This window comes from Pezoporus flaviventris, unplaced genomic scaffold (genome assembly GCF_033815535.1).
Source record: "Pezoporus flaviventris isolate CSIRO_AGI_PZ_B2104156 unplaced genomic scaffold, CSIRO_AGI_Pfla_v1 ptg000031l, whole genome shotgun sequence".
In the NCBI taxonomy this organism is placed as follows: Eukaryota; Metazoa; Chordata; class Aves; order Psittaciformes; family Psittacidae; genus Pezoporus; species Pezoporus flaviventris.
Window position 1 is genome coordinate 52621769 of NW_026892579.1, and position 18940 is coordinate 52640708.

At 44.7% G+C, this 18940-nt stretch overlaps 1 protein-coding gene across 1 annotated transcript; it reads left to right on the top strand.

The window, feature by feature from the left end:
* Positions 1-1618: 1618 nt before the first annotated feature.
* Positions 1619-18436, top strand: EFHC1 (EF-hand domain containing 1). Its single transcript, XM_061461027.1, has 11 exons — positions 1619-1753; positions 5689-5910; positions 7435-7722; positions 9517-9666; positions 11319-11511; positions 11828-12048; positions 12846-12986; positions 14198-14411; positions 15031-15178; positions 16014-16230; positions 18096-18436. Exons 1-11 carry the CDS (start codon positions 1691-1693, stop codon positions 18165-18167), a joined length of 1929 nt encoding a protein of 642 aa, XP_061317011.1. The 5' UTR covers positions 1619-1690; the 3' UTR covers positions 18168-18436.
* Positions 18437-18940: the final 504 nt, after the last annotated feature.

Sequence of the window (18940 nt, forward strand, 5' to 3'; positions counted from 1 at the left end):
TGTAGCCACAGAGAGGCCTCCAGTGCCACGAAAGCACAGCCGGATAAAGACTTCCCTTTTGCGACTAGACAGTAAGGATGTAGGGGGCTAAAGAAGCTTCTCTTAACCTTGGCAAGTTAGACTTGCCTGTACAGAAGTTGATGCCAACGATGCAGCTGAATCCAGATTTTCTGAATTGCACTTCAACACCTTATTCCCCAGTATTCCTTTCTCCTGCTTTATGGTTACTATCCTTAATAAACTACCAGCTACTGCTATGGCTTTTCTTAATCTTCCTTTCTTCATTCCCCTCTCTCTTAAAACACCCAGGAAGAATGTAGTTGGGCCACAGTCTTCCGATCCTGTCCCTGCTCACACTTAGAGCCTAAGATCCTACTTCGTGACCCTGGATAAATCCCCCCGTCTTATTTCTCTATTCATGCAGAGTGGGAGAGCAGCACTCCTGCCCCATTGCAAGCTGTGCACAGGGGCACTCTCCCACACAGCCTTGTTAAGAAGTTGCCATCATTCTCCCAGAGGATGACCTGTCACCCATGGGTGCAAGTTTCCTTCTCTGAGGAAGGCCCTGGTCCTTGCTAAAGTTCAGGAAACCTGCTGAACAGTGCTTGGCTATCACAGCAGGAGAAATCAGAGCATGCTTCAGTCCAGCACCTGCATCTGAGTCAGAAGCCACATCAGCAGCCCGCTGTCTTTCAGATCTTTCAGCCCTGCTTGGCCTTCAATCTGTTATTTTCCTTTCTAAGCCCGTCAGACTCACTTTTTATCTCCCACCGGCTGGCTTTCTTCTCTCTCTCACACCATGCTTGTACAGACGGTCTGGCTGCACTTCTCTTTGCTTGGCTTCTGCTTACAAAACTCAGATCCTGCTGCCCTTGAATTGTAGCCTGGCCTGTCTTGCGTGCTGCTGATAAAGAGACCAAGGGAGACACATACCAAACATTCATTCCTCTGTGGTGATTGTCTTAGCTCTCTTTATCTCTTGTATTTGGGAGTGATTTTTGCACAACTTCCCCTTGCTTTCCCCCTCCCACCTCGCTGCTGTTTCTTCTTGCTGCTTCCTTCAGAAAGAGATAAAAATTGTGTTTAAAAGAGGAACTGCATCAGTGCTACATATTATAAAAGCCACTATTTGTCAGCTAACATACGTATTACATACACAATAAACCAGCACAATTTCTTCTCCTATTACACTGTTTTGAGCACGGATCTGGCCCTCCACAGCTGCTCCTCTCCCTCTGCACAGGGTAGAGACAACTCCCAAACTGAATGCCTCCACCCGTTTTGGAGGTGATTTTAACAGCACAGCCATGGACCAGCGGTGCCGAGGGCCTGGCAGAGACAACACCGCGGTTACACTGCGAGATGCTGAAAGGCCCAGCCTGGCTGGGAGGGGAGCCATGGCGGCACCCTGGTCCGTAAGAGAGCAGGATTAACGCTTCCCACACCTCCCGGGACTGCCGCTTCCACGCTGCGGGGACGAAGGAACCCTGCTCGGCCTTGCGGCCTCGACCCCCTCCGCGCCCTCCCGTTACCACGGCAACACCTCCCCGTCGCTCAGGGCGCAGGCGCAGAAGGCTGGCTGGTCGCTGTGCGTATGCGCGTATCCCTCCTCGCGCATGCGCACTGCGCCGCCCCGCGGTTGCCGTGGAGACAGCGTCGCCGGAGCCGGGGAAGGAGCGCCGCTGCTGCCATGAGCTCGCAGCCGGGTCCGGGTCTGCCCTTCCTCCCCGGCTGCTCTTTCAGGGACCCCATGGTGAGCGCCGCGCACGGTGCACCCTGCCTCCCGGGAGCCCCAGTGCCCCGGGACAACCTCCAGCCCAGTCTGGCCTGGCATAGCAGGTGCCCCCCTGAGAACGGGACTTCCATACCCACCCCCCACCTGCGCCCTGTCAGGCTACCCCGGGGTACTGGTACCTCCTGAAGACACTCACTGGGAATCTCTTAATCCCTCAGAATTTAACTCCCCAACAGACCTGATACCCCTAAACTCACCTGATAGTCCTCGTGTTACCCACTGAACCTATCATGAGGGAGCCTCCTATTCCCTCAGACCACCCTCTAATTCCCCCAAGAGGTCTGGTACTTCCTGAATACATCTAATATCTCTGAGGGGACTTGGTGTCCTATGAACCCATGTCTTGGGAACCTGGTACCCCACAAACTCGTCACACACCCTTCAGGGTACCTGGTACCCTGTGAAGTGACCTCCAAGGGACCTGGTGCCATGTACACTCATTTGAAGCTTCCCCAGCAAACCCAGTACCTACCGATCTCTCAGGGGACCTGTTTTTTCCCAAAGCCAACAATTGTCTGATGAACTCTTTTCCAGAGGACCTGAACTCTCTGAACCCACCTGGAATGCCCTGACCCCAGGCACAGCAGACCTGCTACTCTCTTAAGTCTCAGGGACCAGACATCCCTGACACCACTGTTCAGGAGACTTGGCGCTCTTAATCTTGTCCATGGCATCTCGCATCCATCTGATAAACCCTGAAAATGTTCTGATAGCTTTGGAGAGGTAGATTCCACCAACCTTATTTGAGACCCTCATTTGAGACTCATTTCAAAAGTTTTCTGTATAACTGCAGAACTCCTAGCTGCAAACCCGCCCCTTGGGAATCCAGTACCCCCAAATCCATCCAGTTGTTCCCCTGCCAGTTCTTGTCATACCCCAAGGGAAAGCATAGCCCCCAACTCTACAGTCTTGAAATTTGATTTCCCCAGGAAAGCTGCTGTTTCTGTGAACCATCTCAGTTTTCCCAAGGGGATATGTTCTGAACCTGCTACTTATTCTGATACCACCCCAAATGGGGATCCATAAACTCACCTGGTAGCCCCTCTTGATATACAGCTTTCTTGATATACCTAGAAGCAACACTGTCCAAACCTCAGGTCTTGGAGCAACCTGGTCTAGTGGAAGATGTCCCTGCCCGTGGCAGTGTATTGGGACTGGATGATCTTAAGGTCCCTTGCAACCGAAACCATTCTGTGATTCTGTTGTTACTATAGACTACAGATCTTGCAATGCTGTGGAGAGAGCAGTTAGGAAAACAGATTCAGGTGAAAACAAGAGAGTTTACTGAAGACAGATGTGCTCTTGACAAGGACTGTGTCATGATGGGCTTTGCTAAACCCAGTCTAGATCATTCCGGATGCTTTTGTGAGAACCCAGTTTTCTCTGTTTGCCTAAATAGGACCCCCTCTTTATTCGTCTTATGCATGGATTAGGGCTACTTAAGCATAAATCGTCACTGTACCAGTCTTAATGGTGGCTTCCAGCAACAAACTACTTCCTAAGTTAGTGATGGCCGAGTTCCTCACCAGTAAGTGGAGTCATTTACTCATAAGGAATACTCTCAATCAAAGCAATAGTAAAGGTTATCTCAGAATTAGCTCAATAATATTAGTTCCTCAATATAATTTATAACATCTTGGAAATATGCAACGCAAATTTCTGCCCCTAGCAAAATAATATTTCCTCTATCAGTAAAATCTTGCTCACTTTAGTCATGTGAATGCTTCTGTTGACTTTAATAGCACTGTGTATGTAAGAAACACCCATGGGACTTGGCAGAGCAGATCATTATTTTAGAGTAACTTGAAGTATTGAACTATTGGTAATGCTTTAAAGAGATCTGAACTCCAGAAATGTCTTTGCAGTGTTCCTCAGGATGAGCCCCAGTGCGTGCTATCAACTCACTTTGCCTCAGTTTCCCGATCTATAAAATGGGCACCACAATGCATGTTTTCCAAGGGAATACTGAGAAGTGCTGAAGAAAACCTCTGTGTTCAAACAAGATAGTATTGTTATTACTTAGTGCTCACGTGACAGAGAAACAGAGACACTGGGAGGGGGAATGGTGTTTGTATGAAGTGTTACATACTTGGCAAAAAGGACGACTTAATTCAGTGGAATTTCTTCAGATATGGACTGGCAGCAACTGAGATTAGGAGTTTACATTCTGGGTTTTCCCTTTTAAATTTGCATTAGTCACCTGATACTGTGAGATGTTATCTGGCATCTATGCTTTCTTCGGAGAGCTTATTGACTCCAGAGTCTTATGAATTTATGAGGTGTTTTCTTTAAGCAACTGTGGGCCCTTAAAAGCCTATGCACTTCTGACAAACAGTGACACTGCCCAATTTAAAGACTAACTTCCTGGTTTTCCTTGATTCCCCCCCCCCAGCTTTCCTTTCATATTTGTTTAACAGAAAGAAATGGCAGTTCTGGGCTAATGTTTATAAGACATTCTACTAACAGGTCTTCAGCTGATTTCACCTGAATCTGTTTTCCTAACTGCTCTCTCCACAGCATTGCAAGATCTGTAGTACCAGTTTAAAGAGAAAGCAGGCAATTATGTGAAATTCAAGTGGGGCCTTGGAGGTATAAATAAGATTAGAGGCTTAACCATGGGGGTGTGAGAGAGGGGGTGGAAAAGAAGTGGTTCAAATGCCTGAGTTTGAGTTCCAGTCTGTGTCTGGAAAAGGAGCTGAAGCTTATTCCTTCAGCGTTAGAAATGTGTACAACTCTGTTTTACTTGGCAAGAGTCAAGGTAAAGTCAGGGATTTTTTTATGAAGGACTTGCAATTACTGCTGCTTTCTCTGGAGCATTAAGTGTTGAAAGCCCAGTGGGACCAGCTAGGCATGCATGATTTCAAATGCTTTCCAGACTGCAGGTGAGATACCAGGTGTGGTGGACTGTATAGCAAGTCAAGTTGCTTGGGGTCACTCAAGTGTGATCCTAATTTTCAGTAGTGAAGAACAGAACTGGGCTGACAGAGACCAGGTCCTATTCACAGCTGACATTTTCTTCTTGTGTGTCCTTAATCAAAGCAGAGACCTTCCTGGGCTATCTGAATAATTATTTAGCCTGAAGAATGGCTCAATAGCTGGCATGAGGCAGTTAGCAAAGATAGGTGAAAGAAGCTCAAAACCCAGATTAAACCAACAAACCAAAAAATAACAGGTGACTCCTATAGCCAGCATTATACAGTGCCCACATAGAATTCTCCTCATCTTAATCAGGCTTCTCCTTAATCTGCTATAAGATCTTACACTATGGTTGTGATTATTTAATGGGTTCCTTGCATGGACTGTGGAAAGCGGTGGCAGAGCAGCTCATGTGCTTAGGTACATTTCATAACTGCAGTTCTGTGAGCATGGCACACCTTGATTTAGCCCAATGAAGAAAATCCTGTGAGTATCATCCCCAAGAGAGGGTTAAAAAAATAAATACCAGTAGAAAACACATGGAGTGCACAACGTGTAATAGTCAAGGGAGCACCATAAGGCAACAACAGTGAGGTCCCGTGGTGCTCTGTACTTCTGTAACACAGAGTAGGGAACAAAGTTTGTGAGGTAAATACTAGGGCAGATAAAGTGCTGTCACCCCATTCTAGGCACTGAGAATGATGGCAATAGGACAATTAAGTGATTTAAGTTCTTGGGGAGTATGTGGCAGTGCTAGGATTTGAGTTCACCTGATGCTTTGTTCCTCCAGCCACTTACTGTTTTTTTTCAGCCTTCTTGATCTAAAATCTAATTGTAAATGACTTCTAAAGTTGGTTATAATAAAATTGGTGGGTGGGGGAAAGAGGAAGGGGTAATTCTGGATATTTTTAAGTGCTTTCAGTAGCTGTCTCAACTAAGTGCATGCAGTATTTTAACAGCTGGATTTCCTTCCACAGAAAACATGTTTTCATCGATCCCAGACACTGGGCTACAAAAATGGATATGCCTTTTCTCGGCTGCCAGCAGTGGGGTCTGGTGGGGAGTGGCTGTATGTGAATCAGCTTTCTCAGGCTGAATTAGACAAATTAGCCAGCAAGAGACCCACGCTGACCTATGGACAAGTCAAGCAGGCTCCACCTTCAGGCTTCATTCCAGCACACGTGGCTTTTGACAAAAAGGTATAAAGAAGCTTATTCCAGGAATATCACTGGCCAAGTTCAGAGACATAAACAGTCAGCTCCAGGGTTCATGGGACAGTGTACAGCAGTTTTCAGATGCCATAGCCCTTAGTCAGAGACAGCTGAACCCCAGACTGAAAGAGGCTTTCTTTGCTTGGGAGGAGGATTATAATACGTAAACCATGTAAGACATTCCCCACAAATTACGCTAGAGCACTTCCAGCAGGCACTGGAAAAGAAATTTGAGTAACTCTGAACAGCTTCAGTTTATAACCACTGCCCTGTAAGCCACAGCCTGGCCTTCTGTGTTTCCAAAACTATATTGAGATTATAATTGAGTTTAAACTGTAAATGACAGTCTGCAATGGGGACCCTGTTAGACTGTTTAACTGTGTTGTATCTATTTATGCTTGTGTTTGTCACCACAGCGTGTTGCAGCCTGTCCTGCTCCGTTAGTACTTCCTGCATTACACTTTGGTGATGATATCAGATTAGGAGGTGGCAATGTGTCTGCTCAGAACAGTCCTGAGCTGACCCTTGGATTTTAAATGCAGCAGTTGCATAGACTGCAAACTGGCGAGCACACCCTCAGCCACAGAGAGCAGTCATTGCAGAGCATGCAAGGCTTAGCAGACTTGAGCGCGTGCAGGCAGGCCTGCAAAGGCAGTCCACAGCCAACCCTCAGCCCATCTGTGAGACAATCTGGGGAACAGATGTGCTCTGTTAATTACTGAGGCTGTTCCTTCAGAGTAATATAGATGTTGCTGTTTAATCTGCCAGATACTTCTCTGCCCCTTCATTCAAGTCACAGTAGCAGCAGGGGCCCCATGCTGCTCAGGGGAGTCACGGTTCCTTTTGAAGTAGTTTTGCTGGCTGGTAGGAACTTGCTGGCTTTATCATCACTTTATTACCCAGGCCTCTGGGTCAGCAAGGCCTGATTGCCCACCTACGTTCTCTTAGGCACATTAGATGTTCTTGGGGAAAATATTCCTCATACTTCTGCCATGCACAGAAACCATGACTGACTGGCTTGTCTCCTTGTTTCTCCAGCACATAGTAACCTTTGCTGTCAGTGCTGAATAGATGTTACTTCAGTCAACACATGCAGCTTTTAAAAATCCACAGATGTTGTTGAACTCTTTACTAAAATCTCCTGATAACTTCCTTAAATCAGGGTCTGCAAAGCTGACAATAGTAAAGTCATGCATGCCAGTAAACTACATTACTGGCAGTAACCACACACCTGGCAGTGGGTGAAACAGCAAGGTGATCAAGGAGGAAGAGAGAAAAGGATGTATTTTTTACACCTTGTAAAAGGCAGATCTTGATAAAAGCCCTCATGATGCCTCTTCCATCAGTTACAAATTAGGCTACAGTTGGGTTGGATGATTTTATAGATTACAATCCAGTAACTCCACACCACCAAAGCAAATGACAAATAAATTTTTGGTCTTAATAACCTAATTGTGGTGTTAAAGATTTTTCTTTCTCTCTCGCTTTTTTTTCATATTGTCCCTTTGGCAGATTTTGAAGTTCGATGCCTATTTCCAGGAAGATGTTCCTCTCTCTGCAGTAGAGCATTACCGTATCCGCCAAGTGTGTATCTATTACTATTTGGAAGATGACAGCATGTATGTCATAGAACCTGTTGTGCAGAACTCTGGTATTCCTCAAGGCAAACATATTAGACGCCACCGGGTGCCCAAGAATGACCGTGGGGAGCATTACCATTGGAAAGATCTGAATCGGGGCATGAACATCACCATGTATGGCAGGACGTACCGCATAGTCGACTGTGACCGATTCACACAGGTATGTTGCTTGTACAGAGAACACTGACAAAAAGAATCACAGGAGTTACAGGTGGACAGACCTGTTAGAGTCCAGTAGTCTGCATCTGTAACTTTCATAATATGGTTGCTCACAATCTTTCATTTTGCTTTTCATGAAGACTTCTCTCTTCAGATCAATGGGGAGTTCAAGGTATGATATTTGCTGAGTTAATTGCTCAGTACTTTTGCCTTAGGACTGCTGGGAGTCCATCTTTTGTTCTCAAGACTTCTCTTTACAACACAAATTCTAAGTTCATCTCAGTGTGTTTAACTGCTTACATTCCGGATGAAATATTGTGCATACGTGAGAGAGAAAATACTGATCCTAACTCTTTTCTTTTACATCTCCTCTGTTAAAAACAGGGGGAGGGAATGCAGTAATTAACTCTGCACCCATCTACAGTCAAGCCAGAAAAGAGGTTATGATCTGTGGGTTGAGAATTGTGGTGTGAACTGACCTTTCTAAGAGAGCATACTCATTGCCTGCTTTTCTATTTCTGGCTATTTCTATACCAGTAATGAGATAATAGCAATCCAGTAACAAGTAGTAACAAATGCAGTATACTGGTATCCTGTTGATTGTCCCCAGTATAATCTCAGTCCTGGTCAACTACTATTCTATGATTTTATTCTTCCAAGCAATTCCCAGAAGCAGTCCAGGACTTAAAATGCTCCAAGGACCATTCCTAATAGGTGAATTACATGCAGCCAACCTATCCTGGAGGCTCAGAGAAGTGTAGATTCAGATTATTCTTTGCCAGTTGGCCTCAGTGCCCAGGAATGTTCCCAGGCATAATATATTGGTATATATGTGGCTGTTAAGAACATGTAGGGCCACCTCTGCTGGAACTGGATGACTGTTAAAGTCAATTCACAGCAGATGAAGAGCTGGTCCTCATGTTAATGTTGGTTGATTGATGAAAAACATGAAATCAGCTATGTGGGTCTGTATCTCAAGGCCACTAGTCCATTTATCACAAGCTGGCATCCTCCAGACCAGAAAATAGTCTGAAAGTGTGAATCTGCCTTGTGACAGGGTGATCTCACGTGCCTGTTGGAGATGTTTACATAGGGCTTCCTGGGCTGAATGTTTTCCTGGGCCATTTCCCAAGGCCAGAAAGGAAAGAAGTCCATTGACTTCAGAGGTTGCTTTGGGTGACTGATGTGAGTACACAAGTAATACCCTAGAGTTTGTTGACGCATCCAATGTAAGCAAAGGGTCCCTTTATAAACAAGCAGATCGCCCTCTCTCTGTGGGAAAAGTACTCCTCCTGAAAGACAGAATGACGCTGCCACTCTGGCAAATATCCTTATGTCCTGAAGGGCCTTGGTGGGTCTAGTGTGGGTAACACTAGATTTCACTGTCTGCACACTGGGGAGCCCTAGATCTCTTGCAAATTCTGACTAACTACATCTGCAGTTATGCACTAATTTAATCTTTTTTCATTTACCAACTGACAGTTATCCTCCATTTAAAGCCCTAAAGTCAAGGAAAACTGTCCTCAAGTAAAATCTGAGTTAGGATGTTGAGGACAGGACTGCCCTGATTAATTAAAAGACAAGCAAAGCTAAGAAGCAGCTTAAACAGAAACATCTTGGTCATCTTTTATTGTATTTGCTATTGCAGCAGAACTAATACTTCTGCAGGCTGGTGGTCTGTGAGGAATGAACTTGCAGTATTTTGACAAAACTCATCTCAGCCCACCCGTAATCTGTAGTTACTTCTTACCTTCAGAACTCTCAGCACCATTAATACCTCAGTTGACCTTTCTAGGAGTTCCTGGAGAGCCAAGGAATTGAAGTGAACCCGCCAGAGAAAATGGCTTTTGATCCTTACACAGAACTGCGTCAGATGCCTGCGCGCAAGTACATCACACCATCAGATTTTGACCAACTCAAACAGTTTCTGACTTACGACAAGCAGGTGAGAGAGCTGATAGCAATTACCCACATTACAGACTGCACGTTATTGAAACCTGAGTCTGTGAATGTCTGCAACCTTACTCATTCTAAAAAAATTTCACTCCCCTGAACAGATTCCAGATTTGCTCCTCTTTTGGCTTTAGTGAGCAACAAATTCTTTTATGTTTTTGCTGAGCTTTGTGCCTTGTAAACAGCTTCTCTTTGGATTGCAGAGCTCATGCTTTAAATCCTCCATTTTTCTCTTGCTTTCTGTTGGGATGAGATAAGCTACCTGTCTCAGGAAGTTAGCAGCCAGATGCATTTCTATGACCAATGACCATGCTGCATCCACTCCTCTCTTCCTCCAAAACATCAATGCCAGGTGCCAGAATGGAAAATTTCAGATACACATGCCATTTGTTCTGACTGAATTTGCCCTGTGCACACAATTGACTAACACTCCTCCATGCTCTCTGGATCTTTAACTTTTCATCTAGCAAAAATGTAAGAAACCCTATAGACTACTTCTATACTAGAAAATAAAACAGGGGCAAGGTGTGACCTGAGTCCTGCATGTTGTCCGTAGCCAGCTATCAATCAAACAGTTCCTGGCCATCAGCTAGGAGTTAACACAGGCCAGGATTATATCCAGGTGCCATTTTGAATACTGTCACCCTGTTTTGAGGGGAGCCCACTGCTTTGCTGTGTGGATGCAAGCTGGGCCATGCCTGCCATTTTACTGCCAGTTTAGCTTTAGTGACTCAGGTCTGTGCTGGGCCAACTCTATCTGCTATTGGGCTGCCTGTTTAGGAGCTGTGCCTTGGGGAAATCTTGAGCACTGCAGTGTGAGGAGTTTGATTTCTGTGGCATTAACAGATGATATTTCCACTAGCTAGAAATAAGATGAGGCCTGCATTGAATGCAGCCCCCTCAGGACTGCTGAATATATTCCTCTCTGCCTTCTTTGGTGTAACAGCAGTAAAGAATTGGCCATGAAACCTGTAAGACGTTTAAGAATCAAAACAAAATTCTGTCTTACTGTATTAAGTTTCATTATAAAAATCACTTCCCATAAGACTACTTCCCCATTCAGTCCTGGGCAATTATTTTCTGCTGCTTTTTAGTCACTTTCCCCTCCCCACCTTCCCCAGTTTTCCGTATGCTTCCTGAACTAAATCTCTTAGCATAAACTCTTTCTCTCTTACTGTTGTCAAGGTAAGCCAGGCCTGTCCAACTCTCCAGGCCCCTGCTACCCTTCCCAATGCTGCCTCAGCAGCCAAATCATCCCAGTCTCCATAGTACAAGGGCTTGGTTCTTCTGGACCTGATGATAGAGAAGCTTGGTGAGATGTCTCCAATCACCTAACCCATTTTGTAGAATCACAGAATGCTTTGGGTTGCAGTGGACTTTAAAGATCACCTAGTTCCAACCCCCCTACCATGGGCAACGACACCTTCCACTAGACCAGGTTGCTCCAAGCCTCATCCAACCTGGCCTTGAACACTTCCAAAGATGAGGCATCCACAGCTTCTCTGGGCAACCTGTGCCAGTGCCTCACCACCCTCATAGTAAATTATTTTTTCCTAATATCTAATTTTAACCACTTCATTTGGACAAAGCATTAGTAATTCTAGTCCTTGTTTGTCTTCTCTGCCTCTTTTTCCTCCATCCAAGGTCCTTCGCTTCTACGCCGTGTGGGATGACAGTAACAGCATCTTTGGTGAGAATAGGCCTTACATCATCCATTACTACTTGGCAGATGACACAGTGGAGGTTCGGGAAGTCCACAAGCAAAATGATGGTAGAGACCCATTCCCAGTACTGATAAGACGCCAGCACTTACCCAAAACCTTTGTGGATAAGCAAAGTAAGTTTAGATTGTTCAGCACATCTCTCTGTGCTAAAGGGCCTTGCTGGGTAGACGTATGTGTGGTGGCTGTGTCAGAGGTACACTGAGTCTGGAGATTTTTTGCTGAAAACATTCCAAGTGTCATCAGTTTTGTCCAAAGAAAAGTTCTTAAAATGATCACTAAATTCTTTATCTTCTGGGAAGCAGTGGCAGGACAGCAGTACCAACAGCTCCCTGGAGCTATTTATACAGTTTGCTTTTGTATCCCTTTTCACTAGGAAATGTTAATATCTCCCTGCTTACCTTATTTTTCCTATTGCTCTCTTGTTCTTAGAGACTTTCCCAACCTGTGTGATGGAGATCTCTGATCAGGAGGTACTTGAGTGGTACACAGCTAAAGATTTTGCTGTTGGCAAATTTACCACCCTCCTTGGACGCAATTTCTTCATCTATGATTGCGATGAGTTCACACGAAACTTTTATCGTGACAAATTTGGCATCACTGACTTCCAGCCAGTGGAAATAAAGAAGAAACCACCTGAGGAAGTTCAACAGGTACTGCAAGCAGTTTCTCAAATGAAGGAAGAGAAGGAAGCAGTTGATATAAGCTTCTATGGTAAAGCATAAGTTCACCTTAATAAGAACCTGTAAACAAGTACACCTTAAAGGCAAGAGCAACTTCAAAAAGACAAGGCAAGAATGGTCATCACTAATATAAAAATGAAAGTCCTCTGAAACCAATGTTTTCTAGTACTGTAAAGGACAAAGCACTTGCTAATAGTGATAAAAGAACTCTGATTATGTCTGTATACTAGAACATTAAACAGTGTCAGGGTTTGGTTTTGTTTGAGAAGCCAAGTGGCACAGTCTGGCTGCATCATACTACTAAACTCTCCCTCACCCTCCAAAATGGAGTTGCCAAGTCCAGACTGCCTACTGGGGATGGTTAGAGTCCTTGTTACTTTCCAGACTGTGCCAAGGAATGGTTTTGAGTGCTAGCTGGCCTACAAACCACAAACATGATGGGGATTAGGTTAACAGTGTGACCATACAGATGACTGAGTTCCTGTGCACAGAAAGGTTTAGTTACTAGTACAGCCATAGTCTCTTTATTCAAACAAATTACCTGGCTTTCTGAATTTCAGGTTTTCTTAATTATCTTGAATATTTTCTATAAATAAGGGGTCCAACACATGTCCAGGCTAGTAGCATCTCTGCTAGTGAGGATGTCACATCTATTGCTATCTGGTGACAGATTTCTTTCCGAACAGATGTTTTTGGTAGGTTCTCTTGCAAACATTGCCTTGTTCTTAATTTCAACTGTTTATGCTTGATATGTCCTCTGGATGCAGATAATTCCTCCCTATAATGGTTTTGGCATCCTTGAAGACACTCTTCAGAACTGCTTTACTCTGTTTCCAAAACCTCCCCGGAAAGATGTAATTAAGATGCTAGAGAATGACAACAAGGTGCTGCGATACCAGGTGGCCCTGGTAAGTGCCTTCCTTGATGGTATAGTGCCAGTTTATGTTGTAGAGTCAGAAGGATAGGAGGAACAACCTGCTCAGAAAAGGTTGCTTGCAAATTCTCCTCTGTGCTGGTGGGAAAAGAGAATTCCCCAAGCCAACGTGAGTGCCCCTCAGGGAATGCTGTTGCGTTATTCTGTACTTGCTATGACAATTAGTATCACATAAAGGTAGAAAAAAACAGGCCAGAAAATACAAACCAGACATGCTACAAAACCACAGCCATTTATGGAAAAACTCCCGCTGACATCAGCACGTGACAGATGGCCCTAACTGAAACAGCATTGCAACTGGGCACTGTGCCCCTGCCTGCCTTCAACTGCTGCCACAAGCATGAGCTTGCGGTCTCTCCACTGCTAGCTCCCAGCACCTGCCCTTCTCCAGGCTAGTCCCAGGTGCAGTAGCCAGCAAAGGGCTGTGCTAGCAGAGCAGCCAAGTGCCAGCATAGAAGTCAGAGAGTCCACGGGGATGGTGCTTTCCACCCACAACAATGGCATTCAGACCCTGGCATTTGTGCCAGCTTTACAGTGGGTTTATGCAAGGAGCCTCTGGCACATCCAGCAGCAGCAATGGCATTTCCTGTGCTGCCTGATGCCTGCCCTCTCCAAACATTCAGGGTGAATAAGGGCTGATTTCTTTTCCCTATTGTGCAGGAGATCCTAAAGGTCACAGCTCATGAGTTCAGATCCACTTAATTTTAAACTAAGCAAGTAAACCTACTGGTGTGTCAGGGAAGTGTCTTCCTGTGACTAAGAGATGAAAGCAGCACCAGCCTCTCTCAGACACTTATTACAATGAAAAATATAACTTTAATACTGAATTTTACAACCAGTCTCTCTGTGATGAATCATTCCATATAGGATATTCCTTTCTCTTGGATTACTCAGTTTGTGGAAACACTGAATGTGCTTGGTCACTGTAGCCAGATTCCGCTTCTGAGAGCCTGACTAGAGCAAGTAACCTTTGAAATTCAGATATTTAATGCTTCCTAGGGCTTTGTTACACTCTGTCAGCATATCTGTAGCTTTTGGCATACAGCAAGCACTTTGTTTATTCAGCTATGTGAAAAAACAGTGAACTCTGGGTGCTTATGAGTGGGTTACCAAGTACTCCTAAGCACCCCAGGAAATAAAAACCTGGTTCCAATGTTCTTTTCAAAGCCACCATCTTTTCTCTAGGAATCACCAAACCCTGAGGACAGAAAGCGTCGTTTCATCCTCTCTTATTTCCTCTCCAATGACATGATCAGCATCTATGAACCTCCAGTCCGTAACTCTGGCATCATTGGAGGCAAATACTTAAGAAAGACCAGAGTTGCCAAACCAGGCTCAACTACAGAAAATGCCACATATTATGGGCCCTCTGATCTCACAATTGGTTCTACAATTGAAGGTAAGATCCAGCCTGGTTTGATATTCTCTGAGCATTGTTTTTCAGTGCCTCCTGCTCTGTTATGTCACTAAATTGCATGGATAGTGCATATACCTTCCTTCACTTGGAAGATCTGTTCTTTCTGCATCTCATCACATTTGAGTTTCCAGGTCACCAGCTGGTGTACATTGGTATAACTTTGTTACTGCCAGTGTTTGGACCTTTGACATAATTAGGAAAAGAGCTTTATTCTCCATGGTATGTATTCCATTTACAATTTGGGACCTGCCAGGATTCACAGGGTTAAAGCTATGCCAGATGACTACCAGCAGCAAAGGCCATAATTCTATCCTGTAAGGAAAATAAATGTAATATTGAAACATTTAGAAACACACTGGTGTTAATGGGGGAGTCATTGTAGGCACAGGCACAGGGCCTTTGCTCTCAGCAGCTGCTCTTCTTGCAGCAGAACTCTGAGTCAGTGAAACTATTCTCACTTCAAGGACTGAAACAAATAGCAGTGCTTGCTCAATCCTGAGCCCAGCCCCAAGAGAGAATCCATGCTCTCTCCTGGATAATGGAACGACTTACCCATGCTGAAAGGCAAGTAACACTGTTTTTTTTAATTCCCCTTCCCCAGTGTTTGGCCACAGGTTTGTTATCACTGACGCTGATGAATATGTGCTTAATTATATGGAGAGCAATGCAGGGAGTTTCCCTGAGGCAACACTGCAATCCCTGAGGGATCATTTTCACCCAAAGCAGGTGGTAAAGGAGCCTGACAACAGGTAAGCTTCAAAGGATGGTGTTGTGGAGCTAAATAAGACTTAGGGTTGACAGCTAACGGCATTTCCAGCAGACTGTACAGGCTCCAGCCTACTGTCTAATGGCTGCTTAGCTGATTATTCAGCTCCAAGAGCCTATGTCTGGACGCATACAGGGAGGGTCAAGTGTGTATGATATAATGTCATGGCTGCTGCTGACTCAAAACCCTTGTGGAACAGCTCTGGCTCAGCAGCAGAGATTTAGCTAAATGAGCAGAGTCTCTTTTTCCGAAAGGCAGTAGTTAACTGTAACAGATGCTGTTGACAGTATCTGCATGACTCACTAGATGCTTGTTAAGATCAGTGGAGAGTTGGTGAAGTCGTTTTCATTTGCTCTGGCTGTGCTTATCACCCCAGGAGAGCCTCTTTTTTAGCTGACTGGACCCATTTGCAGTGATGGGGTAACAACCCTTTTACCTCACAACACACTTTGGGGTCAATTAGTATCATGGTAGTTCAGGGACTCTGGTTGAAACTGGAATTGCATGTGATTCCTGGGACTGTATGAAGCACCACAAGAAAATGCTTGTGCTCCCAGAGCACTTGCAGACAAGAGGTGCATGGAGAAAATGTCCTGCAAAGGGAAAATTGTTTACTTAATGCTCCAGGATCAAGACTGAGTTTCATCTCCAAGTCCAGGCTGAAGTGAGCTTGCATTAAAAAACAAGCATCCCAGAAGCCTGCTGTGTATTCAGAAATACAGCCTGGCCAGGTGTGATGGGCAGCCAGCACACAAAAGTGTCACAGTAAGGTTGCCAGAAGTAGCTTTCACATGTCCTGTTCTTCCTTGCTTCTACAGTGACATCCCCAAGGTTGGGACCAGCAAGCAGGAACTGGATGAATTAATTGTGCATGTTCAGGAAGAGCTGAAACTCTATAAGCACTTGAACAACAAGAACATTCGGGAGGCGTTTCTTCTGTGTGACAAGGATGGCTCTGGTGTACTGGACAAAGCGAAATTTTTATCCCTTTGTGACAGCTTGACTGTGCCTACCAACACCACTCTTCTTAACAAGGTCAGAAGGAAGGGGTGCTGTGCATATTGAATTCCCCTCTTATAGCTCTTCCAAAAGTGCTGTTCTGCAAACCAGCCCTAGCCAGGTGAGCACCAGCTGCTCTACCCTACGGAGGGGAGCAGCTTCAAGAAAAGGGCTAGAGTACCAATTCAGAAAGGCCTCTGAGCTGTTGATTCAGCAAGGGTCTTAAAGAAGGAGATAATAATTGCTGTCCTCTAAGTAAAGGGAAGAAATGATATCCAGGTTGCCCCCAGAATGAGAAACCTGGCGTTTGTTGTGTGACGCCTGCTGGCTCAGGTCTCAGACATGAGCAGAAGAGGTTGTATATCATGATAGAGACCTGGCATAAGCTACAGCAGAGCTACTGAGTGTCTGTCATGACTTAAGCACACCTGGGATTGAGTAGGGGTGACACTGAGGTGCTTAGGTAATGAGCCTTAGGAAAGATTAGATGCATTCTAGATGTAATAGCAACTGAAGATTTGAGAACTACAATTTAAATCATAGCCACTCAGTTAACACAACTAAAACAGACTTGCTGGGCACTATGACCAATACACACATGGAGATCACAGTCTGCATAGCAGAAAATGTGAGGGAAACTGAAGACAAAAATTCATGTAGGAGGGATGGAGGATTCTTCCAGGAATATAACTGGCAAGGATGCTTTCTAAGCTTAATGGGATACGAGTAGATTAGTGGCCAATAAAGGCAGATTCAGAGTTTAAAGAAATCTGGAAACCAGAGAATTTCCCTTGCTAAAAACCCAAATAATAATAATTTTCTAAACCAGCCAAGCACGAGCATCACAGCTGTGGTTAGAAAGGTGCACAGGCATTTATGTTTCTGAATGGGCACTGAATGGAGGCCTTTGATGAGCACCCAGGGCTTTGCTGTGCTAGAGCTCATCAGAGACCACCCTGCCCTGAGGAATTTACAACGTGGTGACAGTCCTTTCTGCTTCCATTCTTGAGAGTGGGAGATGAAGTGACATGCATGTGGATGGAGGACCTGTGACAATTGTTTGGATCCCCATCTAGGATCTATACACAGAAAGCATCCCTCTTCTCTCTTGAAATCTTAGTAAGAGTGTGCCCAGAGCCCTCAGGAGCACGGTGGTGGTGTAAATTAAACATAGAGCAGATAGCTTACTGTCTGGATTGGAGAGGAGCACAGCTGTCAGTCACACAAGAGCAACCCTAGTAAATCTGTCTCCAGGCGACAAGGGGAAGAAGAATCCTTTCGAGAAACTGTGATATTAGACCTTTTCCATCTCCCTGAGTGTCAGAAGGAGATTAGTTATGCAATTAAAGAAACAAAAGCCCTCTTTCTTCCCCTTAAGCACACAAAGGCTGTACTGCTGTAACACAATGCAGGGTCAGGCATGGATAACAGAACTGGCTCAGTAGTAGGTCTGTTGCTGAGCTCAATTATCTGTGTCTCCACTTTATGACGTGCACACACCAAAGTGACACCAGTGAACAGTAACTGTTCAAATATGCTGCCCCCCCATCTCACTTTGGTAGGGATTTCTATGGGGTTTCTGAAAGATTCGCAGTGGCCTATGTCAGTTTGTGGCCACCCTTTATGGTGGTGGATCTACTGTCACTCTGATGATACTCAGAAAGCAATCAGGAATAAACTCAAACACATTAACTCTTCTCCTTGCATAGATTAGTGTCATTTATAAACATTCAAGGTTACCTGTGATTCAGGACTATCAAGGCCCTTCTACAGAGGAAAATAAGATCTGCTCTGTTGCACAAGCAGTACCTCTGGGCACTTTCCGCTAAAAAAAAGCAGATTTGCAGCTTCTTCCAACTCTTTATGGTGGTGTTATGTTGTTTGTTTTCTTTTCCCCCCAGCTGATTGACCAGTGTTCTTGTGGAGAAAACCAGATAAACTACCATAACTTCCTTAGAGCCTTCCCTTTGTGATCTCTGCCCAGAAGCTGAAGAGCAAGACCAGCAATAAAATTCTTACTGACTTGAAGACATTGTACTTCAAAAAGGATGCTCTAGTCTTCACCTTTACCTCACTCACTCTCCTTCCATCCTCACTAGAGCCAGCTAATTTTACCCTCACTTTGTTAACTTTTTTTCCTTCTTAATCTCTCCCTGCCCTTTTGGTCACCACCAAACTCAACCTCACAACTAGTGGACATTGAAATGAAACTCAGAGGAGAAAAAAACTTTGAAGAACCAAAGCCAGGTACTCCGGTTGAACTTTGTAATGCAGTACAGCAAGACTTGCTAGAGCTCTCTAAAGCCTGGAGTGATAACCACGCCAGATTTCTCTTACAGAGTCAAAAGGAGCCTTTCACCTTCAGCAGTGAAGACTGCCAGTTTAAATTGATATTTACATTGCAAGAAAATGTAACAGCCCTGCCATGGCCCATGATAAACTCGCACTTGCTGGTCTGAATGTGTTAATATATCTGCTTTAAATAGAAGTACCTCAATAGCTGGAATAGCTAAGGATTAAAAGTTGGAGGGTGTGGTGGAGAAAAAACCCACAAAGTGTGATTCTGGTTTTACTTGAAGTGGTGAGTTTAGCTCTCACACAGCTGTGGAGATAGCAGGGGTCTGTATACAAATCTGCTGATGGCAGCTTTGCATTTTTTGACAGAAGGTTGGGAGAATGATTTTAGCATTGAGATACTATCTAAACCCATTGTATGCAACCTGTCACCATACCTGACAGGTCCAAT

What these genes read in the sequence shown, in the direction of transcription:
- EFHC1 (XM_061461027.1), top strand. Translation starts at nt 1,691, where the DNA reads ATGAGCTCGCAGCCGGGTCCGGGTCTGCCCTTCCTCCCCGGCTGCTCT. An exon ending in AACCTTTGTGGATAAGCAAA is followed by an intron (nt 11,512 to 11,827) that starts GTAAGTTTAGAT and finishes TCTTGTTCTTAG; the next exon opens with AGACTTTCCCAACCTGTGTG. An exon ending in ACACCACTCTTCTTAACAAG is followed by an intron (nt 16,231 to 18,095) that starts GTCAGAAGGAAG and finishes TTTTCCCCCCAG; the next exon opens with CTGATTGACCAGTGTTCTTG.